Below are 16,038 nucleotides of genomic sequence, written 5' to 3' on the forward strand. Positions count from 1 at the left end.
TGCTGGTTGTGCTTGTGTGTCCCTGGCATCTGTGTCCAACGTTAGCCTTAGTTGTTGGGTCTTTGAAGAGCCCATGCTTCTCCTGAGAGAGGCAGTGACATGGACACAGTTCCCTTGCCCAGAGTGTCCCCTAGTCCCCCACACTCACTGCAGTAGTCTGTGCTTCACTTTCCTTGTAATTCTCATCATCACATGATCTTGTCTTCATTTCCTAATTTCCTATCTCTGCCACCAGAATTTAAGTTCTCTGACCTATCACTGCTGAATGCTGGGCATATACATTCTAGTATATAAGAATCCCTTAATAACAATTTCTTAAATGAATGGATTTTACTAAGAGAAGAATCCAGAGACACTGACAAACCTTCCTGGCCCTGCCTGGATGTGTGGTGGGTATTGAGTTGGGTATTCGGTGCCTAAGAGTAATTTATAATGCATGCTGTCTGATCTTTGGGAGGTGAAACTAAGGCTCATTTTTGTGTGTATAGTTTGTGCTTCTGTGTTTTCTGCATTGAATTTGCATCACTTCTTAAATTTTAGAGGAGTTAATTGTATGTGCAGCAGTGAGGATGATCTCAGAAGTATGATGCTAAGTGAAGATAGCCAGGTGCCCATGGCTGTCCCCCGTGACTATGTATCTAACATAGAGAGGCAAAACTACGTGGGAAAAAAGTCAGATCACTGTCTGGTCAGGGCTAGGCTTGGACTTACGCCTGGCAACAGTGAACAAGAGGGAACTTCTTGCTTCGGCAGAAATATTCTATATCTCAGTTGTGCTGGTGGTTATGGGATTGCATGTTTGTTATTGTATATAAATTGTATCTCAAAAAATATGACCATATCATGTAGTAAATTGTTATAAAAATGGTGAATGACATTGGCTTTAAAATAAGGTAAATGCATGTTTAGCCCTAATTCATAATGTTCGTCATAGCATGGCTAAAGGTGCGTTCCCTCTGGTCTGGCTTCTGAAGTGTGCCTCCTTTTATCCTCCTCTGCCGAGGGGGATGCTGCAGAAGCTTGCACATAGTAGTCATTCATATATGATTGCTAAATGATTGACACTGAGAAACAGATGTCATGTGTGAGTGGGAACACTTAGCAGCTTAATAAATACAGTAAGCTTGAAAATTGGTTATGACCACCAAATTCAAATGTTCTGTAGTCAGATACAAAATGATCTGCAGTCCTCCTAAAATAATGGTGACGACTTCAACAGAGGCTAGCTGCTGCATTCCCACTTGAATATAAGTCCTAGTGGGTTGAAATCTGAATTCATTTGGTGACCAATTTTCCAAAGCTGTGTGCCAAGACGAACCCACTTGAAAACTGTGTGCTCTCGGACTTGGCTGTAAGACCAGGCCAGCTGAGGTGGGCTGGCCCGGCATCTGCTGCCTTCATTGTGCTTAATGCTGCATCCATCTGCTTTCTGTCAAAGCTGGTGCCAACAAATTACTAATCTATTAGAGAAACATGGAAATAAGATCGCACTCCTCATTCCTGGCTTTTCCTATCATATTTTGCTTGGCTTACATATTTGGTTTCTGTTTATCTTGGGAAGAAAGATATGCTATCAAGTGGGGGGGGGGGTCGGTTTTTGCCCCATCCACACATCTTTGAGGCCGGTGGGGAGGAGCGTCGCGCTGGTTGATGATGGCACATGCAGTTGCCACTCCTCAGGCAGCCCTGCCTGCCCTGTACTAGCCACCCTGTGTGTTCCCTTAGCATCACCTGTCTCCAGGTGACAGTACTGCTTGCGGTGCAGAAAGGTTAAATAACTCCTGAAGGTCACACTGCCAGGAAGTGTCAGCACCGGTGCTCAGACCCTGCTCCTAAAGCCTCTGTTTCATCCATTGATGCCTCAGAAGCCATTTGAAGCCTTTTGGAAATGTTTTTACCAGACACATGAGTGTAAGGAAGAAAGAAAAGAAAAAGGGGCTTTGCATTTCTCTTCTCAAATGAGGCCTCTACATTAGAATATTTCCATGGATGTGTACTTTTGAGTCAACCCAACTGAGTGGAGAAAAATAACCTGGCTTCCCAGCCCCAGATGGGCCCCTGGAAGTACATACACAGCCTGTGGGCGACACAGTGGCTATGCTCCAGCACCTGCCCCCCAGGACAGGGTCTCCTGCTGGGAGGCACAGCCTGATACCCCACATTGGAAGCACAGCTTTTTGCTCTTTGGTCCCTAAGGGGGAAGGGCCTGGAGTAGAGTGCAGAGTACCCAAACCTCTTCGCTGTTCCTTCCATTATGCTCACTGAGATACAGCCTGGGCTGCCAGTTAGACCTGAGATACAGAACTGGAAGTAACAGCATTTCTCTATTCCAACTGTGAGAAGAGCCAGACAAAATCAGGAACCTTCTTTGTCTAATAAAACCACTTTAGGAGTGTAGTCTGCCGTAGCTATATCTAAATGCTTGTTTTCTACCAGATTAAAGTGTTATTTCATTTCCTTTGAAAGCAGCAGGCACATATGCTTTCACTGAAAAAGGCTTCTCACCAGTGAGTCACATATCTAAGGTTGGGGGAAGGAGGAGAGTAGCCCCAAGTCATCCATGAGTGTGTGAATTTGTTATGTGTTCAGTCCAACTATGAGTGAGCATGATTATTTTTAATAAGAGCAAGAGCCACAGAGGAGCACTGTAGTCTACTGACCTTAGCAGATAACCTGGGAGGGAGGCCATGAGGTCAGGGTGGAGGAAGGGCCCTACTGCCCAGCCCACCGGGGTGCAGAAGGTATGCATTCCACCACGGTGGCCCTGGCCACCAGCCACGAGTTTGCATGTGACCCAGGGATGGGAGATTCCAAGACAACTTTAGCACTTTCTGTAAGGAACTTAAACCGGTGAAGTTTGTTTTCTCTAACATTTTACTTGAAAACAGTGTAAGATTGGTTATTTCTGCACAGCCTGATTGCAGCATAGTGTATTTTGGTGAGGAAGTGGTTTCAGTGTCAGGGGCTGTCCGTCACAGCCTGATGGTGCATCTGGGGCACTGGGGTCCTCCTGCCCAGGTGCCCTTCCCCAGCCCCAGTGTCTCCCTTGAGCCTGCTATTGTTGAGCACCTGGCCTCCTCCTCAGCCTCCCAGATGTGTAGGCTAGAGAAGCTGCTGACTTGAACAAGGCTCATGCTGTTGCTAGCGTGGCAGTTTATTGTCATGCCCCAAGGTCAGTGTATGTTGTGGCCTGCTTCAGCCCTCTCTGTTTTTGAAGTAAACGTTATGGTTGGACCCCTCCCGTCTGTATTAACCGGCATGACACTGCTTTGGGACTACAGTGGCAGTGTTGAGGAGCGATAGATAGACTTTCTGGCCCACAAAGCCTAAAATATTTATTATCTGATCTTAGCAGAAAAAAGTATACTGGCTTGTGGTCTACACAACACTGACCTCCTCATCATTTGTGAATAATAACACATAATTCACATGCAGCCCAAGCAGGAGGCCTGAAGGATGTACCTGGCAAGGTTGAGCACCCAGTAAGTGGAACTCTGTTGAATTCCTTGCTGATTTGTAGGGGAAGCTGCTTTATGTGTGTGAGTTGGAGAAAACCTGGTTTTATAATTGTGGTAATATTGCTCATTAAACATTCTCTTTCTTCACCCTGGGAGAGGCCAGGGTCAGATGTGATGTGCTGGGATTCGGTGCCACATTCATAGCCTCCCGCAGTCATCCCTGGGCATTCTATATGGCTCCAGTTATTAGCCCTACAGCTATGGGACAAGTTACTTAGCACCTGTGCCTTAGGTTCTCGTGTCCAAAATGATGTTGACAGTAACATCTACTCTTGGGCCTCACAGAAATCAAGGGGTTAACACAGAGAACCTGGAACTGAGCCTGGCCTGGTAAATATTAAGAGTTTGCTTTTATCATTGTTGATCTATTTCTCTTTCCATTGGGAATCCTTGAGAAGCTCCTCATCTTCAGGGTTAAACCACACACATAGAAGCGCATGGGGGCCCTGCAATCTGTCCTTTTTACCCTGCTGCCCCCAACTCAGCCCCCTCTGGCTCTTGGTGACTGTCTTGAGCGTTCTCTTGCCCATGTGCAGTATTCATGGCCACCGATCCATGGGGGCTCTTCCCCTCCTTGGCCTGCTCCTGTGTAGCTGCAGTCCCTCCACCTCCTGCTCAGATTCAGATGACTTGACTGTGTCTGGAGTTCAGTCCTGATGCCCTTCAGGTGGAGGATATCAGAGGAATGTTGTTTACAGGGTGGAGAAAGGAAGGAAGATGAGAGCAGCCCACCTAGGGGTGCCGTGTGGTCAGGAAGGCAGAACTGCTTTGTTCTGAGAAGTCTCTACCACCCCACCACAGAGGGCAGCCCAACCCCCACTCAGACTCATTCCTGCCTCAGTCTCTCTGGTTTGACTTTGGTGTCTTTTCTCATCTTTGCCCATCCTGCTCTAACACATTTGCATGTAGATCGTGAGCTTCCCAAGTATAGGAATCCAGGGTCATTCAACTTTATGTCACATACAATGTGTGTATTATTAGGTGGATAGGGAGAATCTTTTAGAAAGTAATAAGGACTGATTGAGAAATGCTGATCCGTATTCTACAAATAGCTCTGTCTTTTTACATTTTTTATTTCAACCATCCTTTATTGGGATGTAATGTGTTGGGTGGTGGAACCCATGGGTTCCAGAGTCTGTTTGCTTGAACTTCATTCCAGGTTACTAACTCTTGATTTCCCTCACTTGTAAACAGTGGTATCTGCATTTCATATGATTATTGGGAGAAATGAATGAATTCAGTGGGGCAAAGCCCACACAGTGGTTCCACAGTTAACATCTGCTTCTGCTGTTATTGAAGTGGTATCATGTAATTTAATTTACTAGAATTTAATTTGTATACATGCAGTCAGAATAGAAGGTAGGAAGAAGGAGGAAACAAAACCACTAAGAGTCGGAGCCCTTACAGCTACACTCTGCTCCCTCAGCTCCCCAGCACGGGCAGATTTGGGAGGTAAGGTTGTGGTTCCTGTTTAAGCCGCCAGCCCTGCCTGCTTCTTCTCATGCCACCATTTTGCTGTGCCCAGTGTCACACTGGTGTTTGGAATCGTAAGATAGTGGGACCTAAGCACAAACCAGCCACTTCATTGGGCGCCCAGGCAAAATTATAGTTAGTTGTTCCTAAAGTTGGTGAAAAGCCATGTTGGACGTTGACACCACCCACCCTACATCTTGGAGGCTAACCTGGCCCTAAGTGCACTTGCCCTACCGTAACTGTTGGCCTAGGACTGATGTGATAGAGCAGTCCCAAAGTGGCCTTCATCAGAATACTTGCAAATTCAAACAATGATTTGGGTTACAGTTTAAGAATATTAAAGCAAAGCTTATTGCTGGTATTCCATTTTAAGATTAGCTTGCCTTTCTCCTCAACATTGCAGGGGCCTGGGGGGCAGGGATTCTTTTGTCTTTGGGCTCACCCCTAGGACTTTGGGAATGTGCAGAGAAAGCATATTTTGAGACTGGCAGCCTCATCTACACCAACAGGAAGGGCTAATGGGGATCATGATTAATACTCTATGGTGAGCACATTGTTGCACAGAAAGTATTTCCAGGGAGTGTTTTCACAAGTATAAGGACTAAATTAAAACCTTTAATCTGTGTTTGCTTTTTGTTTAGGTAACTACTCCAGACCCCCAACGTATAGTGGGGTGCCCAGTGCAAGCTACAGTGGCCCAGGGCCCGGTATGGGCATCAGTGCCAACAACCAGATGCATGGACAAGGGCCAAGCCAGCAATGTGGTGCTATGCCCCTGGGACGGATGCCGGCAGCTGGGATGCAGAACAGACCATTTCCTGGAAACATGAGCAGTGTGACCCCCGGCTCTCCTGGCATGTCTCAGCAGGGCGGGCCAGGCATGGGGCCACCGATGCCCACCGTGAACCGGAAGGCACAGGAGGCTGCTGCAGCCGTGATGCAGGCTGCTGCCAACTCAGCACAAAGCAGGTAAGCCGCTGGGGCTGAGCCAGCTAGGTGCAGTGCCGACACACGACCAGGCAGCAGACACTACAACAGCAGAACACACTTGCATTTGACGATTCTTTTTGTGTCAAATACATGCTATACCATAAAGGTCAGAGAAGTGAGTGACCATGTTTTATGATCCGCTGAGGAAGGAATCTGAGCAATAGGCTCATCAATTGTGGAAAGTGTCTTAAAAATGTCTATTACAGTCATTGACACCAGCATACGAGATCCTGGTGCATAGTGAAATGTCTTAGTTCCATGTAAAAGAAATTTGGAGAAGGAAGCACGAAAGGCAAAATATTTAAAATCCAAATCATTGAAAAGGATGCATGCCCCCCACTTTTTTTTTTAACCTACAATAAGAATCTTTGTAAAAAGAAACTTTGCATGTGCTGGCCTAACAGTATTTGTCTAGGATTTGTACACTTCGTATCCTTATGCTGAAAAAAAAATTTTTTTTTTTCTGGGCATAATTACATCCAAACCAAAGTGTGGTCAACAAAGCAAAGATAGTATTTCCGGAAGTTTAAGTTGATGGAGCAAGGTTTCAGCTTCTATTGTTTGCTTGGTTTTAGCCCCAGTTCTTAATATTAATTCTTAAAGTAATACTTGACCTGTATAAATAACAACAGAATCAGAAATTTATGAGACAAAGATGACTGTATTATAAAAAGCACATTAGAAGATATTTATCTCAATGTTATCTTCAGAAGAAAGAATAGAAGATTCTGAATCTTGTGAAAGGGAAATAAAAACTGAGAGAGAGAGAATGCGTGTGTGTGTGTGTGTGTGTGTGTGTGTGTGTGTGTGTGTAAATGTGTCCCTTTGCTCCTTTTCCCCCAAAGCTGCTATTTCGAAAAGATGGGGACCCCTCCAGTCCCACTGTTTGCTCCAAACAATGATACATTTCCCTTGAGGAATTAAAATGAAAATCACCTACACATTTACCCCCACCTCCATTACAGTCTCTTAAATTCCTCTGAACACCAGCACCTGCCTTGTAGCCAACATGCTCAGGCTGTGGGGATGTTTAGATAAACCTGTCTGTGAAGACTGGTTCAGCTGGTCCAACTGAAGTTCTGATTTAGGTTTAAATGAATTGTCTATTGTTGGAACTCAAAGCACAAGTTATTTTCCTTCTGTTAAGTAGGAAGTATGTGATTGCATTTGTCATGAGGCTCTGAAGGTGATCTGAGAGGATAACAGAGATTAAGGCAGAATTCTGCTAGATTAGAAAGTCTTGCTGTGTTCCCTTTCCGGGCCAGTGTGTGTGTCATCTTTAGAATTCAATGTGTCTTTATTTTCTGTTTGTAATCAGTAGACCTTTCCAAAGCCTTACCTTCACATACTGCCCATTTTAGCTCTCTGGGAGTTTAAAAGGGGGCTGTTTATTTTAGTTTTCGATTTTACCAAAGTCAAAGCTATACTTCACATCTGTAAACAGATTAGATCTGAGAATCTTATTTTTTCCCTCCTGTGCCCTGCCCACCCCAACATTTTTTTTTTTTAAAGAAATTTGATCCAGACCCACCCAAGGCAGCTGCATGGTCCAGGGTATTCTGCCTGTTTGTCCCCTTCTGTAACCCCCTACCTACATGTGGAATAGCATGCAGACAGGGATTCAAACTTGTGCTACAGAACAAATCCAAAGAAGCTGTTCTTCTGTTCCACTTTAGGCCACCATACATTAGGTCGCCTGCTTATCCCAGCCAGTCTGGGGCTGGCGGACGCCCCATGTTTTCTTCCCAGCACCCCAACTATGGCAGCTCCCAGGCTCCCATGATGCACCAGGCTGACCAGTACGGGTAGGTGGCAACACACCCCGGGCTTCTGCGGGACCTGGGTGTTTTCTCCTAAACATTCAGGAACGTGCCATCTGGCTGCAGGAACGCCCAGGCCAAGAGAGTGAACACCCTCATAGGAAAGCCACCCGGGGCAGTTCATCTGTCTGTCCTCCTGTGTTGTGTTCCTTTTGCTTTTCACTATCTGTACTGCAGCAGTTTGGGGGAAGCCTGCATGTCGCCCTTGGGTCCTGTCTGTGCATGGCTTTGGCATGCCTGCTTTCCTTCATGCCTGAGAGGGAGTGCAGAAACCTCTATCTGCGTGAAGCAGCGTAGTCGCCTGCTCGGGCATCCTTTCCCCTTCACTGTCCCTGTTTTGTCTGGTTACCTGTGTTGTGCAGCACTGTCCTCCTGACTGTGATGGCCACACCTGCCACCACAGTGAGATGCCGTCACCCAGAGTGGCGTGGCATGAGACCTGAGACCCATGCTGGCCTGGCCCATTCAGAGGGCGTAGGAGAAGTTTCCTCACAGTGTCAGTGAGCCAGCACCTGTGCCAGAGGGTTCTGTTAGTTCCTTCCAATGAGATTAGAATGTTGAAGCCACCAGGAAAATTCAACCAGATAACAACACAGAATTCTCTACCTGAACAGTGTAGCCATATTTTTATCAATTTCAATACAGGAATTACATACAGCAACAAAAAGTACTTCTCTTCTTTCCTTCTATAAATCTACATACTGGCCGGTGCCTGTCGTACCAGTGACTTGCAACTTAGTGAGACCCTGTCTCAAAAGAGAAAATAAGGGTTGGGGATGTGGCTCAGTGGTTAAGCACCCCTGGGTTCAATACCCAGTACCAATAAAAAAGGTAAAAAGGTATACACTCTGAGGCTCCGTCACCATTTTTAGGTTAATAAATGCCCTTAAAGCACACCACTGCTGAGTGAACTGTTGGCACTGTTTTGTGTATATTGATCATAAGATTATTGTATGTAGACTTCAGTGTGCTTGATACTTCCGGTAAAGACATACCTTTCTTTGGTTAACATAAAACAGATTTTTGTCAACTAGCTTTGTTTCAGTAGTAAACTTAGCAAACTACACTTTCACTGTTTGTTATGGGTGGATGACAGAGCTTTTTAATAGCCTTATATTCAGTCTACATTTATTTAGACATCAGGGGAAATGATCGTTTCATAACTGAGAATTATGCATTCTGTGAACATGGTCCTAAATTTGGACCAACAAATACAGAATTCTTAATATAATCCTCAGAGTAAAATAACAACCACAGAATGAGGCAAACATTCTCATTCTTCGGAAATTGTCTTTTCCTCTATTGTGCTTTTCCCTTGTACCTTCAAGGTCAGTTCGCGAAATAGTAGGAAGATCATGGTGAGGGAGGAAGGTGTTTGTCATCAGCCTCAGACCCCAGGCTTGTCCTTCTCCTCAAAGGAGCATTGTCTACCCCCACAAACCTCATCTAGCTGGGCTTTGCCAAGCCCTGTGAAGCAACTGCAGAAAGTGAATTTAAATGGTGTGCATCACAGTAAAATCTGTTCCACTGGGCAGAAAATCAATGTTAGCTAACCAGCAGGAGAAGATCCAATCTGTGTTTCAGCCAGTGGCATCCAGATAACTTCCTTACAATACAACACCTCCTCCTTTAAAAAAAATTTTTGAAAAAAATGTTGGATTGTTCTCTGTAAATCTTACCACATACATTGGCAAAGGCTCGTCTTTGTAGCCCTGCACCTGTTGGTTTACCGTATTTACACTGTGTTTACAGTATTCTCTATCAAAAAGAAAAGAAAAGAAAGTTTGGTTTCTATTTTAAACCTGCCTTCTGTTCTTTTGCCTATTGTGCCTTTTTTAAAACAGAAATTGAATTTGGAAAAAAGAAAAAGTGTGTGTTCCATATTTTAGTGTTACAGGCTAGGAGATTTTATTTTTCCATATTTAATAACATTGTGGCAAAACTTGCATTGTTGGTTTTCTTTTCCTCTCTCCCCCCATTGATAACTCTGTCAGGTGAATGTTAGTTGGTCATTTGGAAGACAATTGTGAAAAAGCCAGTTTCCTTTTGGAAAGGAGGCCATGGTGCGGGCCTCTCAGGGGCCCTGTATTCACAGGGGTCCTCTATAGAGCCTCTTAAGTTAGAGTCCCGAAGGCCTGGAACCTGTGAAGAGTCCGGAAGGACAAGTTAATGATGGAGGTGAGGAATGAGGCTGCAGTTAGACAGCTTGGTGACAAGATGAAGGATTGTGTCAGTGGTATTTTCTAGCCAGTTGAGTGTAAGGTATACAGAGAAAACACACAACCAACTGGTCAGAAGCCACGTTATCAGTTCCTCTAAGAGTGGTACCATGCCTGTAAAAAATCCACCTGCTACGTTGAATAAGTATATTGAATAGCTATATTTTTTTCACCCATTGGATAAAAGAATTCTTCCTTTCACTTTTTAGAGGATGCACAATAGAAGGCGGTGGATCTCGTTCAAGTGGTATCTTGAAGCCCAGTCAACGTTAATGATTTATAAGTAATATCTGTACAGAACTGACAGGCTTTTGCTCAGAAGATGCATTGCTGTTTAATTAACAATCAAGCCTATAATTGTTAATGCAATGTTATTTGAGAGATTTGAGAAACAGAGTTGGAAATACTATTTGATCTTACCAAAAGCCCATCCTGATAGATGTTCATAGCATCAGACAGGAAGATTCTGAGCATGGGAGAGCCATAGCCTGCCAGAGCCTGGAAGAGCCCACAGCTACTGCCTCCTCAAATGCATTCCCAGCTCTTAAGATTTTTTGACTGACTGAATCTATGTTCTACAACCTTGATGGTTGAAGCGCGCACACACACACGTCTACAACTAACATTCCCTGGGTTGTTTCTTGTGCTTTGCACCCCATTCCTTATTTCTAGATGGCACGCAATAGTGTTCAACAATTGGCATCTCTGCCATAAACAACTGATTGATAGAGCTGGATATTTCAGAATTATCCAGATTTTTTTTCTTGGAAATGAGCTCCAAGCAGGAAGCATGACTTCACTGAATTTATAGAAGTTCTAACAAGCCCTACATCTTTAAACTAGGGTATGTGAGTAAACAGATTTTAATTCCTCACATATATAAACTAGAGTCAAGTCTTGGATGACATGAAAATGGAAGAGAAGTCTGGCATCAGTCTTTAGGATCTTTATTCTGTTTCATAAGAATGACTTCCAAGAAGACACAGAGCTTCAGTTAGGGAATGACAGAACCCTGGAGCTGGAAGGCATCGGTCTGGACACTGCTCCAGCCTGTGCTCCTTGACTTTCTGGTGGAGGAAACAGACCTGTGGGTGCCCACTGAGGACCACTGAGTTTGGAAACAGGGCACAGCAGAGGTGGGCCTGTGGTTCTCTTCTCCCTCTGTAATGCTGTTCCTAAACTAGATTTTTCTTTAAAAAATACAAAAATACTCTATTCTATTATAGAGTTCTCCTTTGTGCCTAAAGGCAGCCTGCAATTGGAAAGCAAAGAATGAGCAACTGAATGGAGACCCTGCCTCATGCTCAGGGCAAGGCCAACAGCTCTTCTGCACTGAAAGGCTGCTGCACACACCCTGGCAACCCTTGAGCAGCTCAGAAGGCCGTTTGCTTCTCAGGCTGGACACCTGCAGTGGAAGTCACACACACTTGCCAGCACGTGACGGGTTTGTGCATCAGTGGTTTTCCCCATCTGATTGCCCCCGCCTACACGCCGCAGTATTTAACACTGTTGGGGCTGGCATGCAGCTGTTAAAGTAAGAAAGGAGAGTCATGGATGAGGGCATTTCCTGCTGGGTGGGGGGTAAGGGGACACCTGTGTACCCTGGGACAGGCACTGTCATCCTTTTGCTGTCCCCAGTGCAGTAACCAAACATCAGACAAAAGGAAACTCTCAGACTGCCTACATGTTAAAAATGAGCAAATAAAGGGCAAAGTCAACCAGTATAAAGTGTCATACTCTTGACTAGAAGACTGTTGTTCTAACAAATACCACTAAGATGCATATGTGTACCTACATTTTAATTCTTACGTCACAACAAAAACTAGGGTCACCAAAATTAGTTTTAAAAAATATTTTTGGTTTAAGTAAAATGAGAAATTGAAATTTTTAATTAATACTAATTTTTTCATTTTAGCCGCTCATTAACAGAGTAAATGAACTCCACTAGGTCCTAGCCACAGGATCCCTAGATCAGTAGCAATCCAACTGTTGAAAGTGTAGAAACAAGTTGGGCACGGTGGTGCATGCCTGTAATCCCAGCAGCTTGGGAGGCTGAGGCAGGAGGATCACAGCCAGCTTCAGCCAAAGCGAGGTGCTAAGCAACTCAGGGAGACCTGTCTCTAAATAAAATACAATATAGAGCTGGGAATGTAACTCAGTGGTCAAGTGCCCCTGAGTTCAATCCCCCATCCCACCGCCCCCGAAAAAAAAAGTGTGTAGAAGCAGCTGTACATTCTGTAAGAGGATGTGGCCAGCCGTCTCCCCTGCTCGGAAACAGCTGGATCTATTCACAGAGGCGAATCCGTTGGTCTGGCTTTCAGGCACACCAAGTTGCTGCTGTCTGTGCCACATGCGCATCTCACATCTACATGCCCCCTAGCCACTGTTCATTACTGAGACTCAGTTGTCATTCATGTGCTGTGCTGCAGTATGCCAATGGGGCACTTTTTCTGTGTTATTTTCTTCTGAAACCAGTGTGACGCAGTGAACGATGGACAAGGAGCCACCGATGTGGAGATACTTTAATGGAGAGAGTACATTAAAATGTCAAAGAGAAGGGCCAAAAAACTTGCGAATGTGTCAAGCCCCAGTTACAGTGGCGTCCCTGTGCCGAGGAGCAGGGGATGATGCATGCACTGAGATCCAGCCCTTTGGATTTTGGACAACTAGGTTTTAACATAATAGCTATGATTTGAAAAGCCATGTTATTGAAAGACAAAGAAGAAAGATCTCAAAGGCTGAAATAGAGATTTTATTTCTGCAGTTAAATGTAAGGCTTGCATTATTGTCTGAATACTATGCAGTCATTTTTGGTCCCTTTCAAAATTTGGAATTTGAATGTTATTATGTTGGTATTTTAAGATTATGATTTCACAATTAAATCTTTTAGAGTTACAAGACTATTACTCATAATAGCCCTAAATTACATTTATAAATCTTCAAATCAAAATATACTAAGATATTAATTCTTAAAAAAACAGAGTTTTTTACTTTATTTTAATGAGGTTCAAAGTATGAAATATACAGCAAACCTCCAGTGGACTAGAGGCCATGAGCTACCCTAACCAGCAGATAATTGCCACTTGGAGATTTCAACACACACTCACCCAACCACAGGAGGGATGGGATGCGGCCAGTGTGCCTGCATGTTTAACAAATCCTCTAGGTGGTTCTGGAGCAGAAAGCCAGCTCACACCTAAGGATTAGTGTTTGTGCTCCAAGACAGCACTGATGGCAAGCCTGGGCCCTGAGTGAGAAAGGCAAGCTGCTCTGCCTGCCTGCTTACATCTCTGCCCACACATTCACACACTCATGCTAGAGAGGCTAGCACCTAGGACTAACTATATGGCCACACAGTGTCACAGCTCCGCAAGTCCCACTTAATCAGGAAAGAGCAGGGATCCTGAAATCACAATCGCATCAGATAGCGGTGCAGACCTGCATTGCCAACCTGCAGGGCTTGCAGACTGAGACCAGGAGGCAGCACAGTTCTCCAGTCTTGACCTCAGCAGTGTTTGGGGCTGAAGGCAGCAGGAGCAGCGGGAGCCACGAAGTTGATATGCTCTGAGACTTCGTATAGTCTAGCTTGGAGACTATCATGGGTGACCTTGTAAAGATGTGTAGTGAGGGGCTGGATTCTTTTTTGAATGCTCACAGGCACCTTAGTTTAGTGGCAGTAAGGATTGTGGGGCGCACCCCCTAAAGGTTTTTCGTAATCTGGTTCTTTTTCTTATTTCGAACTCCACGTCAGCTGTCACATAGATTTAAATAACAAACCAAATGAAAACTCCAGCCACAGGGCTCAGCCCCTTGCTTGGAGTGTTACTACTCCTAGGTTCCCTTTGCTGCTTAGACACCTTCAGGTGGGGACTCACCAGAGTCCTGTCCTCTACTACTCCCAGGGGCTGGGGGCTAGTAAGGGATTACAGTTTTGCTCAGTCTTCAGGCTTTTCCAGAGGCATTTTCTACCTAATTTTGAACAGTGTGTGGTTTTACTACGTTAGATAACTTCACAGCCCAAGGCCATCTTTAGCTCAGGAAATTTTGTAAGAGTTTTAGGAGTATTTCTTAAAAATCTAAAGTGTGTGTGTGTGTGTGTGTGTGTGTGTGTGTGTGTGTGTGTGTGTGTGTCTCTGTATATATGTGTACACTCCCTATCAAGGGTTTTACAAAATATGCTACAATACAGTATTTGAGATGGAGAACTCAGGATCCAAAATACTTTTTTGAAGCCAACTGAAAGGTTCATTATCATTATGGTAGCAGAGATACATATGGATGCATGTGAGAGGTATGTATTCTTAATCATCTTGTTGCTAAAGCGTTTCTCCTCGGATTAGTTCACCATTGAGTGTTAATTATCTGCTCTGCATTTGTTAAGCTCACATGAACTCTGCATCTGGGGCAGGGTACTCCCAGACCTCTAGGACCCCACTCTTCACTCCACTCTCCTGGCTCCCAGGCAGCTGGGACACTTCCAGATGGTCTGCTCCCCCTGTCCTCTCTCACCTGTCCAGGTGACAGGTTAAAGATGTCCTGAATAAAGATATGGACCCACCTAGCACTGAAAAGGAGCAATTCTCCTGGTAAAGGGATTGAGACTCCTATAATGGTATTATGATCTCAAGATTAACTTTTAAAGATCTTTATGTTTAGTGCAGTTAGGAGGGCGCACTTTCCATGAGGCACATCAGTGTCAACTGCATTTCTCTTTGGTGCAGTATGGGTCTCATTTTTCCTAGACCAGGGGGATGCTGCATGGTGCCAGCATCCCCAGAGGTCTGAGAGTCTCCTCTTGCAGAAGGAGGACAAGCTCCCAGCCCCACTGGGGCTCACACTGGTGCTATGCACTCGAGGCCACTGGGATGCTAGGAATCAGCAAGGAAGTGCTGGAATCACTCCGTGTTAAATGTCATCAGTATTTCGGTTGACTTCTGTGTTCTTGCCAGTAAACAGTTCACAAAGCAGGAGAGGGAACCAATCTAAGTCAACTTTGAGGATGCAGAGACAGCTTGGACCTCAGTTACCAAGATCCAAGCAGTCAGACACTCTTCTTGCATTTTCTTCACACTCGGACGAGGAGGCCTGTCTCCTGAAACCCCTCACACTGTGTTTGTTCTGGTTCCTTTGAGAACCAGGGAGGATCAGTAAGCTCCTTTAGGGACAAAACTGGCCCGTGTTGAGGAAAGGAAGGTCGGGGCCTAGCACCCAGGAGCAGCTGGTGGGGAGTGGTGAGGAGCGCAGGCTGTTTGTGATGGTGTGGGCTTCCAGGGCCCAGCTGGAGCACAGTGCCGCCCAGGGCTCAGCTGAGGGAGCTTTGCCAGGAAGCGTGGTCAGATACAGTGCTTTGGACAAATGGGGAGAGCCAGGAGGTGGCTTGGGACAGCTTGTGGGAGATGCCTGGTCATGAGGCCAGGACAGAGAGGTGCTCTGCCCGATGAGTTAGCTCACTCTTGAGAAGGTGCTGCTCTATGGAAAGGGTCCCCTCGGAGCTGTTGGAATGTGATTCTGCCCTCCACCCGTTCTTAAAGGAAAGGGTACAACTTAAACATACCTGGAGGCCAAGGGCTTGAGGAGTCCAGTGTGTAGCTAGAAAACAACGGTTCATTGTAACTGGCGAGTCTGTCGGTGTCGTACATGCTGAGAGTTTCTTGGAGTGAAGAGGCTGCCTTGAAAGAGATCACATTGGCCAGTGAGGAAAGAGCTTGGAAAAAAGACTCGAGTCTAGTAAGGGGCATCCCTCACAGAGGAGGAAAGATGGCTTACAGCACACCAGCGCTCTCCTGTCCAGGCCCAGGGGTCCACCTGCCTGTGCAACCTCACTTGGCACTCAAGGCCCATCGGACTCCAGGTGTCCAGAGCCAAGCTCCCGCTCTCTCCTGACTCAGTGGCTGCCCCAGCCTCTCCTGCACAGGCAGCCTCTTCTGCACAGGAACACCTGCCAGCCATGCCCGCCTGCTCTTCTTCCCCCACAGTGTTTAATCATCACCGCATCCTTGTGTCATCTCCATGATGCTG

The 16,038-nt window shown here is 45.5% G+C and overlaps 1 protein-coding gene across 3 annotated transcripts in view; it reads left to right on the forward strand.

The window, feature by feature from the left end:
- The window catches only part of ARID1B (AT-rich interaction domain 1B), a 409,511-nt gene that overhangs the window by 346,143 nt on the left and 47,330 nt on the right, over positions 1 to 16,038 (forward strand). For all 3 annotated transcript variants that reach the window (XM_081296020.1, XM_081296019.1, XM_081296021.1), the window contains exon 8: positions 5,633 to 5,960. In XM_081296020.1, the coding sequence (XP_081152146.1) occupies positions 5,633 to 5,960 (328 nt within the window). The remainder of the gene's footprint in view (positions 1 to 5,632; positions 5,961 to 16,038) is intronic.

Source organism: Spermophilus citellus, assembly GCF_964194105.1.
Source record: "Spermophilus citellus genome assembly, chromosome: 5".
NCBI classification, from domain to species: Eukaryota; Metazoa; Chordata; class Mammalia; order Rodentia; family Sciuridae; genus Spermophilus; species Spermophilus citellus.